At 41.5% G+C, this 16,068-nt stretch overlaps 1 protein-coding gene across 5 annotated transcripts; it reads left to right on the top strand.

The window, feature by feature from the left end:
* The first annotated feature begins 1,162 nt into the window (after window positions 1-1,162).
* Window positions 1,163-10,546, top strand: LOC139412987 (cystein proteinase inhibitor protein salarin). Of its 5 annotated transcripts, none has more exons than XM_071159928.1 (12): window positions 1,163-1,417; window positions 2,077-2,219; window positions 2,448-2,483; window positions 2,570-2,627; window positions 3,239-3,381; window positions 3,515-3,623; window positions 3,738-3,880; window positions 3,993-4,019; window positions 4,128-4,188; window positions 4,280-4,422; window positions 4,579-4,614; window positions 4,757-5,010. In XM_071159928.1, the coding sequence occupies exons 1-12, from the start codon at window positions 1,261-1,263 to the stop codon at window positions 4,775-4,777; spliced, it is 1,077 nt and encodes a 358-aa protein (XP_071016029.1). In that variant the 5' UTR covers window positions 1,163-1,260; the 3' UTR covers window positions 4,778-5,010. The 5 variants fall into 5 exon arrangements, with proteins under 5 accessions (XP_071016029.1, XP_071016025.1, XP_071016026.1 ...); XM_071159924.1 differs by lacking the exon at window positions 4,757-5,010 and adding an exon at window positions 9,606-10,546 and having other exon boundaries at window positions 1,191-1,417; XM_071159925.1 differs by lacking the exon at window positions 4,757-5,010 and adding an exon at window positions 5,478-5,630 and having other exon boundaries at window positions 1,210-1,417.
* Window positions 10,547-16,068: the final 5,522 nt, after the last annotated feature.

Genomic DNA, 16,068 nt, shown 5'->3' on the forward strand with positions numbered 1-16,068 from the left:
GCACATGAATAGAACACAGAAATTGGTTATTAGAACAGCACACGAACAGAACACAGAAATTGGTTATTAGAACAGCACATGAATAGAACACAGAAATTGGTTATTAGAACAGCACATGAATAGAACACAGAAATTGGTTATTAGAACAGCACATGAATAGAACACAGAAATTGGTTATTAGAACAGCACATGAATAGAACACAGAAATTCGTTTTTAAATCAGATGTATTTAATTTTTCATGTAGTCTATATTAAAGGGCATTTCATTTAATATAAAAGGCTTTTAAAAGTCACTATTGGTGCACCATTTCTACTTAAAATATCAAAATGCACTATTTGTGGAACAACTCAAATAATGTGGACTATGCAATGACCATGGAGCGGATTGTGAAATTGGCCAGTTGTTGTTTGTATAACATGCATCTGTTTAACATCTGTTAAAAGCCCTGTTTATACCTTGTGCTAATGTGTCCTTATCTTGTCTACATTTTGATCGTGCCCACATTTCCAGAAATGTGACTACACATGGTATTCAAATGTATATGTTATCCCTTCCTGACGGTGGCCCGGAAGATCTTATCACAATGTGTCTTTTACTCATCTTCACCTGTCTAAAAATGCGGGCACAATCAGAATGTGGACAAGATCAGGATAAAGGACAAGTTATAACCAGGTATAAACAGGGCTTTAAACAGGACACTTATTTGAACAGAGAAACTGTAAAGTGATGAGTCATTAGCCTACCAGGTGACTTCGAATCAAGATGAGGTTAGATTAGGAAACATAGGGTTCATTTTACTTCTCTAAAAAGCTGTTTTGTAAGTGATTGTGAAAGACAGCATTGTGTGCTTGTGCAATGTGATTTTGAAAGAAGTACAGAGTTCATCTGTTTTGTTTGTCTACTGTGTCACTGGTGGATATAAAGTGGCAGTGTGCAGTGGTGCGCATTGTGAGTCTACGATCACAGGGAGAAGGTACAGTAAAACATCGCTGTCGAGTGAGTGTGGGGGTGTGTGTGTGTGTGTGTGTGTGTTCTTGTTTTGCTGACCCAATGTGGACTTTGAACTGTTTGCACACCTTTCGTACGGGGATGTCATGACCAGCTGGGGACAAAATCTTGGTCCCCACAAGGCGGACCGTGTGTGTGCGTGCGTGTGTGTGGTTTTGGGGTAGAAGTAAGGGGATGTGGATAAGCCTTTGAGTGTATCAATATCAATATATGGCCTATTTGAGTATATTGAGCTGGACCCAGATCTTTCCATGTGTTTCTACCTTTTCCCGCTCATCTCTAGAATGAAGTCTCTCGTGCTCCTTCTATTGGTGGGTGTTACTGTATCATCTGTGCTGTCTAAACCCCTCCCTGAAGACTCTGAAGCAGAGGTTCACAAGGAGTTTGAGACATGGAAAGTTAAATATGGTAAAACTGGTTCAGTACTAATATTTCACCAATGGATATTTACACTGAGTATACAAAATATTAAGAATTCCTTCTCTTTCCATGACATAGACTGGCCAGGTGAATCCAGGTGAAAGCTGTGATGCCTTATTGAACCATTCATTGTTAAATCCACTTCAGTCAGTGTAGATAAAGGGGAGGAGACAGGTTAAAGAATGATTTTTAAGCCTTGAGACAATTGAGACATGGATTCTGTTTGTGTGCCATTCAGAGGGTGAATGGGCAAGGACAAAATATTGAAATGCCTTTGAAAAGGGTACGGTAGTAGGTGCCTGGTGCACTGGTTTGTGTCAAGAACTGCAACGCTGCTGGGCTTTTCACTCTCAACAGTTTCCCTTGTGTATCAAGAATGGTCCACCACCCAAAGGACATCCAGCCAACTTCACAAAGGTGGGAGGCATTGACGTCAACAAGGGCCAGAAATCCTGTGGAACTCTTTCAGAACCTTGTGGAGTCCAGGCCCCAACGAATTGTAGCTGTTCTGAGGGCTAGACAGGGAGTGCAACTCAATATTAGGAAGGTGTTCCTAGTGTTTGGTATGCTCTGTGTATAATTGCATTGACAATGAATTAGTTGTCAAAATGTCAACACAGAAAGATACATTTAGAGTACATTTGCAGGGAAGAGCTATCCGTCTACCGAGGAGGAAGCCAAACGTAAGGAGATGTGGTTAGCAACGAGGAAGAGGGTGATGGAACACAATATGAGAGCAGGAAATGGATTAGAGAGCTTCACCATGGCGGTCAATCACTTTGCTGACCTGGTACGGTTCAATATTTACTGGTCAATTATTAACTTTCAATTGAGGTAGTTAGTTTAGAAATTCTATCTCAGCCACTGGCTTTACAATAACATTTCCAAATCTGTCTTAGGCCCATAGTTTTAGTTTAAATGATTGATTTATATTGTAGTCAGTTACTTCTGTGATATTTCCTTAGCAGCCCTGTTGAGTCTCTTTGTTGAGTCTCCGTGTCTTTGCTTCCTCTCACAGACTAATGAGGAGGTTCCTAGAGGACTTTTGCCCATGGTAAAGTACCACCGTCATTACAACGCAATTACCTATATGCTGAATCACAATAATAGTATGATGAAGAACTCTGTCTTCTGTCTCAGCCTCGACCTGAGGAAGAAGAGGTGGACAGAGAGTTTGAGATGTGGAAGACTCACAATGGTACAACTGGTTTAAGACTAACTGAATGCAAAGGAGGCTGGTGGCACCTTAATTGGGAGGACGGGCTCGTGGTAATGACTGGAGCAGAATGAGTGGAATGGTATCAAATACAACAAGCACATGGTTTCCAGGTGTTTGATGCCATTCCATTTGCACCATTCCGGCCATTATTACTAGCCTCCTGTGACTGAATGAGGCTTCATTTAAAGGCAGTGGCCGTGTCAGAATACCCATAATAGCGTACTACATAATTAAACTGCATACTCATTTCGGCATATGATCTAGTAGAAATCACTCGTTTCTTCCGACTCACGTATTTGACAACAGCTGGTAATCAGATAAATTGTTGCGCTGTACCAAAACGAATGAATGGTGGGAATCAACGCAATTGCGCATTAGATTACATATTCGGAGTACTGTTCTTTTTTTTAAATGTCGCATTCTATTTAGTACGCTAGTATGGGTATTCGGAGACGGCTACTGTTTCCACTGGTAGTAGTGCAATGGCCCCTAAATAATTAAAGGGAAACATGCTTTTAAAATAAAGTGTGGTGTTAGCCTAGCATTGGTGAATGCTGATGCTAATATTTACTAAAGAGACATGTTTATAGGTAAGACCTATAACTCCACCGAGGAGGAAGCCAAGCGTAAGGAGATCTGGTTAGCTACTAGGGCAAGAGTGATGGAACACAACAAGAGAGCAGAGAATGGCTCAGAGAGCTTCACCATGGGGATGAATTCCTTCTCTGACATGGTAAGGTGGTACCAGTTATTTATTGTCCAATAATTATCAAATTGATTCAAGTATTTAGAATATTCTGCTACAAACAGCTTGTCTAACATTTTATTGTCTTATTTTTGAGTCTCTGTCTTTTTTACACCCCCAGACTTCTGAGGAGATTCCTAGAGGAGGACTTCTGGTTGTTTCCCCCAGTCGAGATGGAGGGGAGGAAGCAGAGGTGGATAAAGAGTTTGAAACGTGGAAGGTTCAACACGGTAAAACGGGTTCAATACTCACTGAAAGAAACAAAAATAGACACCAGTGATGGTTGACTACAACAGTTTGAACAATACAGACGTTGCGTCTCAATGTTATCTGACCATTTGCAGGGAAGAGCTATGGTTCCACTGAGGAGGAAGCCAAGCGTAAGGAGATCTGGTTAGCTACTAGGGCAAGAGTGATGGAACACAACAAGCGGGCAGAGAATGGCTCAGAGAGCTTCACCATGGGGATGAATCATCTTTCCGACCAGGTATGATCACTGTCAGGGAGAGGTTCCTTGGTTCCGAGGTTCCTTCCTTGGTTACTGATGGTACTTTTCTTATAGGCTTTCTTGATACTATGCATGTTGCTTCCTTTCACAGACTACTGCGGAGGTTACAGGACGAAGGGTAGGGTCACGCACTTACTGCAATGCGCTGCACTTATAAGGTTGGTGAAAATATGAATCAATCATTTGTGGTGGTAATTGTATGATTGAGAACTCTCCTATTCCTTAGCTTCAAGATGGGGAGGAAACAGAGGTGCACAAGGAGTTTCAAACATGGAAAGTTAAATATGGTAAAACTGGTTCAACACTGACTGATATAGATATTTCCTGCATACTTAAAGTCAAACTCATTAAATAAGTTGACGTTTTTCATGCTTGCAGGAAAGACTTATCCGTCCCCCGAGGAGGAAGCTAAGCGCAAGGAGATCTGGCTAGCTACTAGGAAGATGGTGACGGAACACAACAAGAGAGCAGAGAATGGCCTGGAGAGCTACACCCTGGCAGTCAATCACTTTGCTGACTTGGTATGGTGTTATTATTAATAGTGAAATGAATTCAGATTAGTCTGAAAGAAATCTGGGTTGTTATTTGTAGTTATACATTACATTACTATGTTGATATAAGTTATAAGTTGATATAAGATTTCTCAAACAAGTTGTTTGTCCCCTTTTTGCTTCCAGACTACTCAGGAGGTTCCTAGAGGGCTTTTACCCATGGTAAGCTATCAGCATTTCAAAATGTAATGCGTTTAATGCAACAATGTCATTTAACTGAACTTACAGTGATTTAAAGTTTGTGTTAACTCCCGTTTCTCTTTCCCAATCACCCTCCTGGCCCTGACCACTCATCTCATCACAGGGTATGCTTCCAGTCACATAAGTTACTGACATTGTACTCACTACAGTCCGATTCACAACCCTTAACTACAATGAACATAGTCTTAAAAAAATGTTAAAGAAACCTTCACATTTACTAATGTTACACTCCTAAATTCACAAAAGAATCAGATATTGACAGACTGTCTGTTTCCTCCAACAGAATGAAGAAGCTTTGACCCTATGAGGAATGAACAATTTTGAAATTTACAATAAATATAAACACTACTCTTTCAATTCTTGTGTCCATTTCTTCTTTTATTTTATACCAGCCCATATGGCAGGGTTCCCCAACTGACAGTGGGCTGAATTTGGCCCGTGGGTCATTTTATTTGGCCCCCCAATGTCACGTTCTGACCTTAGTTCTTTTATTATGTCTTTGTTTTAGTATGGGCAGGGCGTGAGTTGGGTGGGTTGTCTATGTTCATTTTTCTATGTTGTGTTTTGCGTTCGGCCTGGTATGGTTCTCAATCAGAGGCAGGTGACGTTAGTTGTCTCTGATTGAGAATCATACTTAGGTAGCCTTTTTTCACCTGTGTTTCGTGGGTAATTCTTTTCTGTTCTGTGTTTTGTATTTCACCGTTCAGGACTGTTTCGTTTTGTTCTCGTTGTTTTTGTTTTGTGTTCATATAATAATAAATACAATATGGACACTTACCACGCTGCGCATTGGTCCTCCGATCCTTCTTACTACTCCTCCTCAGAAGAGGAGGACGAGAATCGTTTCACCCAAGTAAAAAAATATATATACATATATACACTACGGTTCAAAAGTTTGGGGTCACTTAGAAATGTCCTTGTTTTTGAAAGAAAAGCACTTTTTTTGTCCATTAAAAAAACATCAAATTGATCAGAAAGACAGTGTTAATGTTGTAAATGACTATTGTAGCTGGAAACGGCAGATTTTTTATGGAATATCTACATAGGCGCACAGAGGCCCATTATCAGCAAACATCACTCCTGTGTTCCAACGGAACGTTGTGTTAGCTCATCCAAGTTTATCATTTTAAAAGACTAATTGATCATTAGAAAACTCTTTTGCAATTATGTTAGCACAGCTTAAAGCTGTTGTCCTGATTAAAGAAGGAATAAAACTGGCCTTCTTTAGACTAGTTGAGTATCTGGAGCATCAGCATTTGTGGGTTTGATTACAGGAACAAAATGGTCAGAACAAAGAACTCCTCTGAAACTCGTCAGTCTATTCTTGTTCTGACAAATGAAGGCTATTTCATGCAAGAAATTGTCAAGAAACTGAAGATCTTGTACAACGCTGTGTACTACTCCTTTCACAGAACAGCGCAAACTGTCCAGTACTTTAAAAATATCCTCTCATGTTGTCCTCCAGTGGCTTGCAGAAGAGGATGTCTTCCTTAATTGACCCCCCATAAACGTAACGGACATATACCAGGAGCTGTGCCAGGCTCGCCACGTATGTTGACATCCAGCTGTAACACATATAATTCCCTGCGAAGCAGTAATTGTTTCATAACATCTCCTGCCATGTCACTGACGAGTCATGAAACAGTGTTTGATTAAGTCATTGTCTGTATATTTTTTTTGGGGCCTTTTCCCCCAGCATTGTCCCAGCCATATCTGCGGCAGCAGGAAGAATTAAGTCCTCCACAATAGTATGGGGCTTGCCTGTCCTCGCCACACGGTAGCTCAACATATAAGACACTTCTAGCCCCTTCTTATTAATGGTATCTGTCTTACTACTCGAAAGTAGTCTTTATTCTTGCTCAAAAAACTCCCGTGGCTTATTTTTCAAATTGTGATGTTGCATTTCAAAATTTTTGAGCAAGAGTGAAGGTTTCCCACGAGAGAGTAACGGTTAATGTGATTGGATGTTAATTATTTGACTAGGCTCCCTGTATTTGACATTGTGTTGTTATTTCGCTGAACACTAGATGGTTTAATTTAATTTTTGGCAGTGAAATGAGGCTATTCAGGCAGAGAAAAAAAACTCCGCCAAACGTATAGCCCCCGTTGGAAAATATAAATGTACTGTTTGAAAATGTGAAGGATTTGAAATTTTTTTACAAAAAATTTGGCATACCCCCGATGGCATTGCTCGTACCTCTGGGTATTCCAGTTTAGGAATACCTGGCCAAGAGAAAGTTATTAACAAGCTCTTACATCCTGACCAAACAGGGTTTATTAAGGGTCGTCATGCAGCCAGTAACATGCACTGCCTGTTTCATGTGGTTGCTGAGGCTTCCATTCTGGATACCCCATGTGCTGTGTAATCATTAGATGCAGAGAAAGCCTTTGAGTGGGAATATTTATGGCATGTTCTTGAACATTTTGGTTTTGGGGCTAGATTCATACCTATGATTCGCACCATGTATGTGAATCTTTCTTCTATTATACCAACAAGCACTACCCATTCTAATCCATTTACCATACAACCAGGACGTAAACAAGGCTGTCCCGCCTCCCCTATGCTATTTGCTCTCTCTCTTGAACCGCTGGCACAAAGCATATGTCAAAATTCTGCTTCTTCACATATCAAAATCAAACCGAACAAGCATTGTCTCCATATGCAGATGACATACACGTCAGAAAATGTTCAGAAAATAATTTCACAGCATTCAGCAGATGGTCTGGATAGAAGATCATCTGGTCTAAAACAGCTCTACTACCTCTTAACTCAGCTAAGGGAAGTGTGCAACTACCACCCTTTATCCAAGTGAAGAAACAAACCACCTACTTAGACATTACTTAACCCCCTCTATTCACACTACTTTCAGGAAGAACTACTTAGAAACCTTTCAGAATATCCAGAAATAGATAAAAAGATGGTCTGCTATGGCCACTTCTTTACATGCTAGAATCTCAATGATTAAAATGAATGTCCTCCTTCGTATCAATTTTACGAGTTCCATGTTCCCACTGCCGCCTCCTATCGACTATTGGTCTAAACTTGACTCTGTCATAAAGAAGTTAATTTGGTGGGGGAAAGAGACCACAGATTGAATATGCAACACGACAGAGAACGGAAGCATCAGGTTGATTTGCAGTTCCAAATCCCAATTTTTATCACCTAACTTTCCAAATTAATTTCCTGAAGACCTGGTTAAACCCAAAGACTTCTGTTCCTTGGCGTGCTATAGAAGATTCAATAGTTTCACCATTTAGATTACAAGATTGATTCTTTTCTGGATTGACTCCTAAAAAATGTGCATTATTGTTTGGACCCATTATAGCATACTCAGTAAATGTGTGGAAAGCTACAGAGAAGCATATGAGATCTAATCTTAAATGGCTTTCATAATCTCCAATATGGCGTAATAAACTATTCTTAGCGTGTAAGAAACCATTTACATCAGATTCTTGGTCTAAGAAGGGTATTTATACTTTCAAAGACATATTCAATGTGAATGGACTCCTCGGTTTCCATGAAATCCGCCAATGTTTTAATGTCCAGGTTCATCATTTTGTCTTTACCTTCAACGCCTATCCACGCGAGCCTATGGGGTCCTCTGGGGAGCAGAACTAGCAGTACACCCATTGGTCAAACTTCTAACGGACAGACGCCCCTCAAAAGGAGTGTCTAATATCTATAGTCAATGAACTCTAGCAGCACAAAAACCATGACCTCTATCCACTGTATGGGAAAATGATTTTACTCCTGCTGACAGACAGATAAATTGGGAGACAATATGGAAAATATATTTGGATCATCTAGAAACCCCAATCACCAATGATTTAAAACATTTTGCCATATAACCTATCTAACACCTCAAAAAAGACATCACATGGTATTAGTCCATCAGCATTATCTGAGTTTTGCACCACAGGGGACCTTGGTACTTTTCAGCATGTGCTGTGGAAATGACTGGGTGTGTTTGAATTCTGGGGGAAAGTCAACCATGTCGTCTCTGTACTTAGATTAAATACTGCCATGAGATCCAATAGGGATGTTGCTTTGTGATGTCTCTGATTTGCACTTGTCAGAAAGGCAACAGAGAGTGTGGTTGGTAGGAACCACAGCTGCTAAGAAAAAGATTGTACAGAGGTGGGTTCCACCTCACCACTTACCATTGCAACAATGGCTGCTCACATTTAACCCTCAGGTTGTCCTCATATTCTGTATACACCTCTTGTCCTAAGGGTCAAACTGTCCCGCCTTCATTAAACCCCCAATGAGCACATTTGGGACAGTATGCGTGTGCACAGCCTTTGTAGATATATTTATTATACCTGCAGCACACAGTATGTGTTTTACAGTCCTTCTTTGGTGGGCAGATCTGACTCCTCTTCCTCTTACTTGCCCCAGTAGGGGCAGTGGCTGGGGCAGCCTGGCTCCTCAGGTTGATCACGAGATTTAGCCGTGTGAACAGCTTTCACAACTGCTGCCGATGCACCTGTGCGGGGGGGACGCTCCCTTCTTTCGATGAATGGAGTTACAAGTGCCTTTCCCAGCTGCTCCAGGAACACCCTCCTCTTGTTCCGCTTACGAGGCATCCAGCTAGGGTTGATCTCTCTCCATATGACAAAGGCATTGTAGGAGGAAACATCAATGATGTTGTGGAAGATGACCAGGGGCCCAGCAGGCAGTCATCCTTCTGCAGCTGTACGTTCCAATCACCTTATCTAGGTTGTCCACGTCTCCTTTGTTGCAGTTGTAGTCTAGGATGATGGCTGGCTTCCTGTCCTGGCGATCGCCAATTTCAGCCTCTGTGAGCAGTGTGCTCAGAAGTAACACATTCTTGTTTTTCCCACTGGGTCATCTCCAGGCCCTTATGCTCTGTCATCCTGCCCTGGTTGTTCATATGCTACTGAGGACCATTTGATTTAGCTGTTTTTTGACAGTAAAGTCTCTCTTTCAGCTTGAGGGATTCCTTCTTCCTCATCTTCTGAAGATAATGCATCGTGCTCTGGGTTGTATTCCTCCCCATCTTCATCTTCTGACACATCCTCTTCAAAATCAGAGTAGTCCTGCTGAAAAGATTTGAAAAAATCTGTTTTAGAACCTGTTCAGCAGTGAACCGTTATGGCTTCAGCACCTTGGAGAAGACCACATGTCTGGCCATGTACGGACGTGTACCGATGACAATATTAGTATATTTTGTTTCCTACAGCTTACAGGGATACATGAATAAAGGCAACAGTTCACTTTTGTACTACTGGGGTCAGTCTAGGACAAGTAATCACATTCCAAGTTGAATAATATCCTGGACGGGATTGTTTTCACTGCTCCACATGAGCATGTACGGACGTGTGTCGACGACAATAGTAGTATATTTTCTTTCCTACAGCTTACATGGGTAGATGAATACAGGCAACGGTTCACTTTTGTACTACTGTGGTCAGTTTAGGACAGGTCATCACATTTCAAGTTGAATAATAGCATGGAGGTGATTGTTTTTACGGCTGTTAAAGAAACTCTCACTGTCACCTTCACGCAAATGATCCCAAAAATATAAAAATGAAATAAAAGTTGGTTTAACATAGGGGTGGGTCATGTTGGCCCGAGGACATTGGGAGGGTTAAATACAAGGGTGGGTCATTTTGACCCAAGGACAGCGGGAGGGTTAAGGAAATTGTACTTATGGAGCTCTCCACGGCCAGGATCCACAGGGCCAAAGATGTCCACTCTGGACACATGGAAAAAAGCAGCAGCGGACATTTCTGAACTCTTAACCAATGGGCATTTACATCCATGAATGTGTATCAATAATTTGTCACTATTTCTGAGGCTTTATGATGCATTGTTCAGCAGATGTATGTAATATTAATTTAATTGTTTTTATCTCGTTATTTATTTGACATGCTATCAGATTGCCGGTGAGGGGTGGGAGGGATTGAAACAATATATCTGTAAATGTACTGTATGAATCCTGTGAATTGAAATGATAAAAACTTAATGTAAAAAAAGTTTGGACATACTCATTCCAGGGTTTTCTTTATTTTGTCTATTTTCTACATTGTAGAAGAATAGTGAAGACATCAAAACTATGAAATAACACATATGGAATCATATAGTAACCAAAAAATTGTTAAAAAAATATGTATTTTAAATTTGAGAGCATTCCAGGTGAAGCAAAGTAGCCACTCTCTTGCCTTGAAGACAACTTTCCACACTATTGGCATTCTTTCAACAAGCTTCCTGAGGTAGTCACCTAGAATTCATTTAAATTAACAGGTGTGCCTTGTTAATTTGTGGAATTTCTTTCCTTCTTAATGCGTTTGAGCCAATCAGTTGTGTTGTGTCAAGGTAGGGGTGGTATACAGTATATAGCCCTATTTGGTAAAAGACCAAGTCCATATTATGGTAAGAACCGTTCAAATAAGCAAAGATAAACGACAGTTCATCATTACTTTAAGACATGAAGGTCAGTCAGTCAATTCAGAATATTTCAAAAACTTTTAAAGTTTCTTCAAGTACAGTCACAAAAACCATCAAGCTCTATAATGAAACTGGCTCTCATGAGGACCACCACAGGAACGGAAGACCCAGAGTTACCTCTGCTGCAGAGGATACATTCATTAGAGTTACCAGCCTCAGAAATTGCAGGCCAATTAAATGCTTCACAGAGTTCAAGTAACAGACACATCTCAACATCAACTGTTCAGAGGAGACTGCATGAATCAAATTTCTGCAAAGAAACCACTAATAAAGGAAACCAATGATAAGAAGAGACTTGATTGGGCCAAGAAACACCAGCAATGGACATTAGACCAGTGGAAATCTGTCCACTGAGTCCAAATTTGAGATTTTTGGTTCCAACCGCCATGTCTTTGTGAGACACACCGTGAACCATGGAGGAGAAGGTGGGATGGTGTGGGGGTGCTTTGCAGGTGACACTGTGATGGAGTGCTGCATCAGATGACCTGGTCTCCCCAATCACCCGACCTCAACTCATTTGAGATGGTTTGGGATGAGATGGACCGCAGAGTCAAGGAAAAGCAGCCAACACCGTCAAGACTGTTGGAAAAGCATTCCAGGTGAGGCTGGTTTGGAGAATAACAAGAGTGTGCAAATCTGTCATCAAAGTGAAGGGTGGCTACTTTGAAGAATAAAACATTTGCTTAACACTTTCTTGGTTACTTCTATTTCATAGTTTTGATGTCTTCACTGTTACTCTACAATGTAGAAAATAGTCAAAATCAAGAAAAACCTCTGAATGGACTGGTACTATATAGTACCAGTCCAAAGTTTGGACACCCCTACTCATAAAAGACTGAACAAAGATTTTAATTTTGGAATTCTGTTCCCAAGTATTCCCTATAGAGAGACGTGATCGTATACAAATGTAATCATTTGAAAATATGATGTTTTAGTCAAGTATTATATCTGTGTGGGCTTCTTGCGATCAATTTGCAATTTCCAAATTATTTGTAATTATGCTCCGTTCCCCCAACCATCTGCTTAAAGAAGAAATCGGACCATGGCTGAATCTAGTTGATGATCCCTGGAATGTGGGTGGGACATTAAGTTGACTTGACCAATAGAGGGCAGAGTTTTCTCAGTCAGTTCAGAGCCATTGCATTATCAAACGTCACTCACACACACACAACCCAGTTTTCTTGTGTCCCCAAAATCGCACCAATAAACATGAGCAGTAGATGCAACATTGCCATGTTTTTGTGTAGGTTATGGTAGACTTCTGCTCAAATTGGTTAGAAGACAGAGTGGCAACAGCCAAGAGAAGAGTGGCATTTAGGATCCTGTCGTGAGAAACTTCTGAAAATGGATGTGTATGTGCTGACAGTGTGTGTGTGTGTGTGTGTGTGTGTGTGTGTGTGTGTGTGTGTGTGTGTGTGTGTGTGTGTGTGTGTGTGTGTGTGTGTGTGTGTGTGTGTGTGTGTGTGACTGATGTTTACAGGCAGTAATTACATTGCAGGGCTTTTTTTGCATGTGCAATGACAATGGCACACACTGTCTCCATTTTTTGTCCCTGTACCTTGAATTTGCAACGTTGTCTCTAACATTCATTATAGCCATACATAATGAAAAATGTAGGCTTTAGGAGAGCTGAACATCTATTCTCAGTGTCATCTATGGTCATTCCAATAGAAGCAACAAGATGACGACTACTGAAGAACATTACGATTACATCGACATGCACATTACATTTTAGTCACTAAGCAGACACTCTTATCACCCAGAGCAACAATACAAGCACTCCAATTAGCAGGCTGAAACAACCGCACAACACAAGCATCCGCCAATCACAGCACTTGAGACATACGGTGCAATGAAATAAAGCAGTACAGCACCACAAATTGACACAAAGGAGGAGCAATAAGATAAAGCAGAACACATGATTGGTCCAATGATTCCATTATGAGTTGAAGGGCTCTTTCCTTCCTTGCTCTGAGATATCATTACAGTCCCCTCAGGTGTGACAGCCAGACATTGGGAATAGTGATTTGTCATGATTGGGTAAGTGTGGAGCCCCTCTAAGTGTTTTGAGTCAATACAACTCCAGGAGGGAGTCTTTCAGCTGACACTGATATCATTCAGCCCTGTGTGGGTGTTTGTGTGTGGTGTCAGCATGCAGGTGTGTGTGTCCGCCCCTGCACATGTTTTTTTGTTGTTGTGTGTGTGTGTGTGTGTGTGTCTCACCTTGCAGTGCCAGTCGAGGTACTGATTATTACTGCCATAAAGAACCTCAGTGCTATTCTCCCGTCAGCCATTATCCTATCACAGATTATCTCCCCATCAGCCCACAGAAGCCATATCTCCCACAATCCCCCTGTGACAAGAGCCCACTGCCAACCGCCTTAATTACATTTTCCCATTATCTTCCCCAGCAGAGAAGCCGGGACGGGTAGCTCCCCCCAAATGAAATGGATTGGAAAGGAAAGGGTAGATGACTAACACCCAAAGTTATGTAATCACTGACCTTGTGTTCGTCCAAACTGGTCTTTTTGATATTGCACTTTTACTTTAGCTCCTCTAACTTAAATCAAATCAAATCTAGTTTTATTTGTCACAAGCAACGAAGACCGGCAGGTCTAGACTTTACCGTGAACTGCTTACTTACGAGACCTTTCCCATCGATGCAGAGTTAAAAAGAGTTTTAAGAAAATGTGCTAATATAAATATGAAAAGTAACACAATAAACAACAATAATGAGAATATTTTCAAGGAGTACCGGTACCAAGTCAATGTGCAGGGATAGTTTAGGTAATATGTACAGTCGTGGCCAAAAGTTTTGAGAATGACACAAATATGAATTTTCCCAAAGTCTGCTGCCTCAGTTTGTATGATGGCAATTTGCATATACTCCATAATGCTATGAAGAGTGATCAGATGAATTGCAATTAATTGCAAAGTCCCTCTTTGCCATGCAAATGAACTGAATCCCCCCCAAAAATGTCCACTGCATTTCAGCCCTGCCACAAAAGGACCAGCTGACATCATGTCAGCGATTCTCTCGTTAACACAGGTGTGTGTTGACGAGGACAAGGCTGGAGATCACTCGGTCATGCTGATTGAATTTGAATAACAGAATGGAAGCTTCAAAAGGAGGGTGGTGCTTGGAATCATTGTTCTTCCTCTGTCAACTATGGTTACCTGCAAGGAAACACATGCCGTCATCATTGCTTAGCACAAAAATGGCTTCACAGGCAAGGATATTGCTGCCAGTAAGATTGCACCTAAATCAACCATTTATCAGATCATCAAGAACTTCAAGGAGAGCGGTTCAATTGTTGTGAAGAAGGCTTCATGGCGCCCAAGAAAGTCCAGCAAGCACCAGGACCGTCTCCTAAAGTTGATTCAGCTGCGGGATCGGGGCACCACCAGTACAGAGCTTTCTCAGAAATGGCAGCAGGCAGGTGTGAGTGCATCTGCACGCACAGTGAGGCGATGACTTTTGAAAGATGGCCTGGTGTCAAGAAGGGCAGCAAAGAAGCCACTTCTCTCCAGGAAAAACATCAGGTACAGACTGATATTCTGCAAAAGGTACAGGGATTGGACGGCTGAGGACTGGGGTAAAGTGATTTTCTCTGATGAATTCCCTTTCCGATTGTTTGGGGCATCCGGAAAAAAGCTTATCTGGAGAAGACAAGGTGAGCGCTACCATCAGTCCTGTGTCATGCCAACAGTAAAGCATCCTGAGACCATTCATGTGTGGGGTTGCTTCTCAGCCAAGGGAGTTGGCTCACTCACAATTTTGCCTAAGAACACAGCCATGAATAAAGAATGGTACCAACACATCCTCCGAGAGCAACTTCTCCCAACCATCCAGGAGCAGTTTGGTGACGAACAATGCCTTTTCCAGCATGATGGAGCTCCTTGCCATAAGGCAAAAGTGATAACTAAGTTGCTCGGGGAACAAAACATCAATATTTTGGGTCCATGGCCAGGAAACTCCCCAGACCTTAATCCCATTGAGAACTTGTGTTCAATCCACAAGAGGCGGGTGGACAAACAAAAACACACAAATTCTGACAAACGCCAAGCATTGATTATGCAAGAATGAGCTGCCATCAGTCAGGATGTGGCCCAGAAGTTAATTGACAGCATGTCAGGGCAGATTGCAGAGATCTTGAAAAAGAAGGGTCAACACTGCAAATATTGACTCTTTGCATCAACTTCATGTAATTGTCAATAATATCCTTTGACACTTATGAAATGCTTATAATTATACTTCCTTTTTCTATAGTTGTCACGACTTCCGTCGATGTCGGCTCCTCTCCTTGTTCGGGCGGCGTTCGGCGGTCGACGTCACCGGCTTTCTAGCCATCGCCGCTCCATTTTTTAATTGTTCCATTTGTTTTGTCTTGTTCCCTGCACACCTGGTTTACATTCCCTAATCACACTGCCTGTATTTATTCCTCTGTCCCCCCCCCATGTCTTTGTGTGAAATGTTTTTTTGTGTTTCGTGTGTACGCACCAGGCTGGGTTTTACCCGTTAGTCCGTGGTATTTTCACGAAGGATGTTTATTGTAAAACATTTGCTCATTTTTGTGAATGTTTCGCTCTTTGCCCTTTGACCTTTGGCTGGTGGTTTTTACACAGTGGCGTCTTGTCTGTTTTATTGCCTAATAAAGTGTGCACCTGTTCACAACTCTCTGCACAGGACTTCTCCACCAGTAGCACCTTGACAATAGTAACATCTGACAAAAATATCTAAAGACACTGAGGCAGCAAACTTTGTGAAGATTAATATTTGTGTCATTCTCAAAACTTTTGGGCTACGACTGTACATGTTGTCACACCCTGATCTGTTTCACCTGTCTTTGTGCTTGTCTCCATCCCCCTCCAGGAGTCGCCCATCTTCCCAATTATCCCCTGTGTATTTATACCTGTGTTCTCCTGTTTGTCTGTTGCCAGTT

Source organism: Oncorhynchus clarkii, chromosome 7 (assembly GCF_045791955.1).
Source record: "Oncorhynchus clarkii lewisi isolate Uvic-CL-2024 chromosome 7, UVic_Ocla_1.0, whole genome shotgun sequence".
NCBI lineage: Eukaryota > Metazoa > Chordata > Actinopteri > Salmoniformes > Salmonidae > Oncorhynchus > Oncorhynchus clarkii.

What these genes read in the sequence shown, in the direction of transcription:
- LOC139412987 (XM_071159924.1), top strand. Translation starts at nt 1,261, where the DNA reads ATGTGTTTCTACCTTTTCCCGCTCATCTCTAGAATGAAGTCTCTCGTG. An exon ending in TGAATCATCTTTCCGACCAG is followed by an intron (nt 3,881 to 3,992) that starts GTATGATCACTG and finishes TTCCTTTCACAG; the next exon opens with ACTACTGCGGAGGTTACAGG. An exon ending in CGGAGGTTACAGGACGAAGG is followed by an intron (nt 4,020 to 4,127) that starts GTAGGGTCACGC and finishes CCTATTCCTTAG; the next exon opens with CTTCAAGATGGGGAGGAAAC.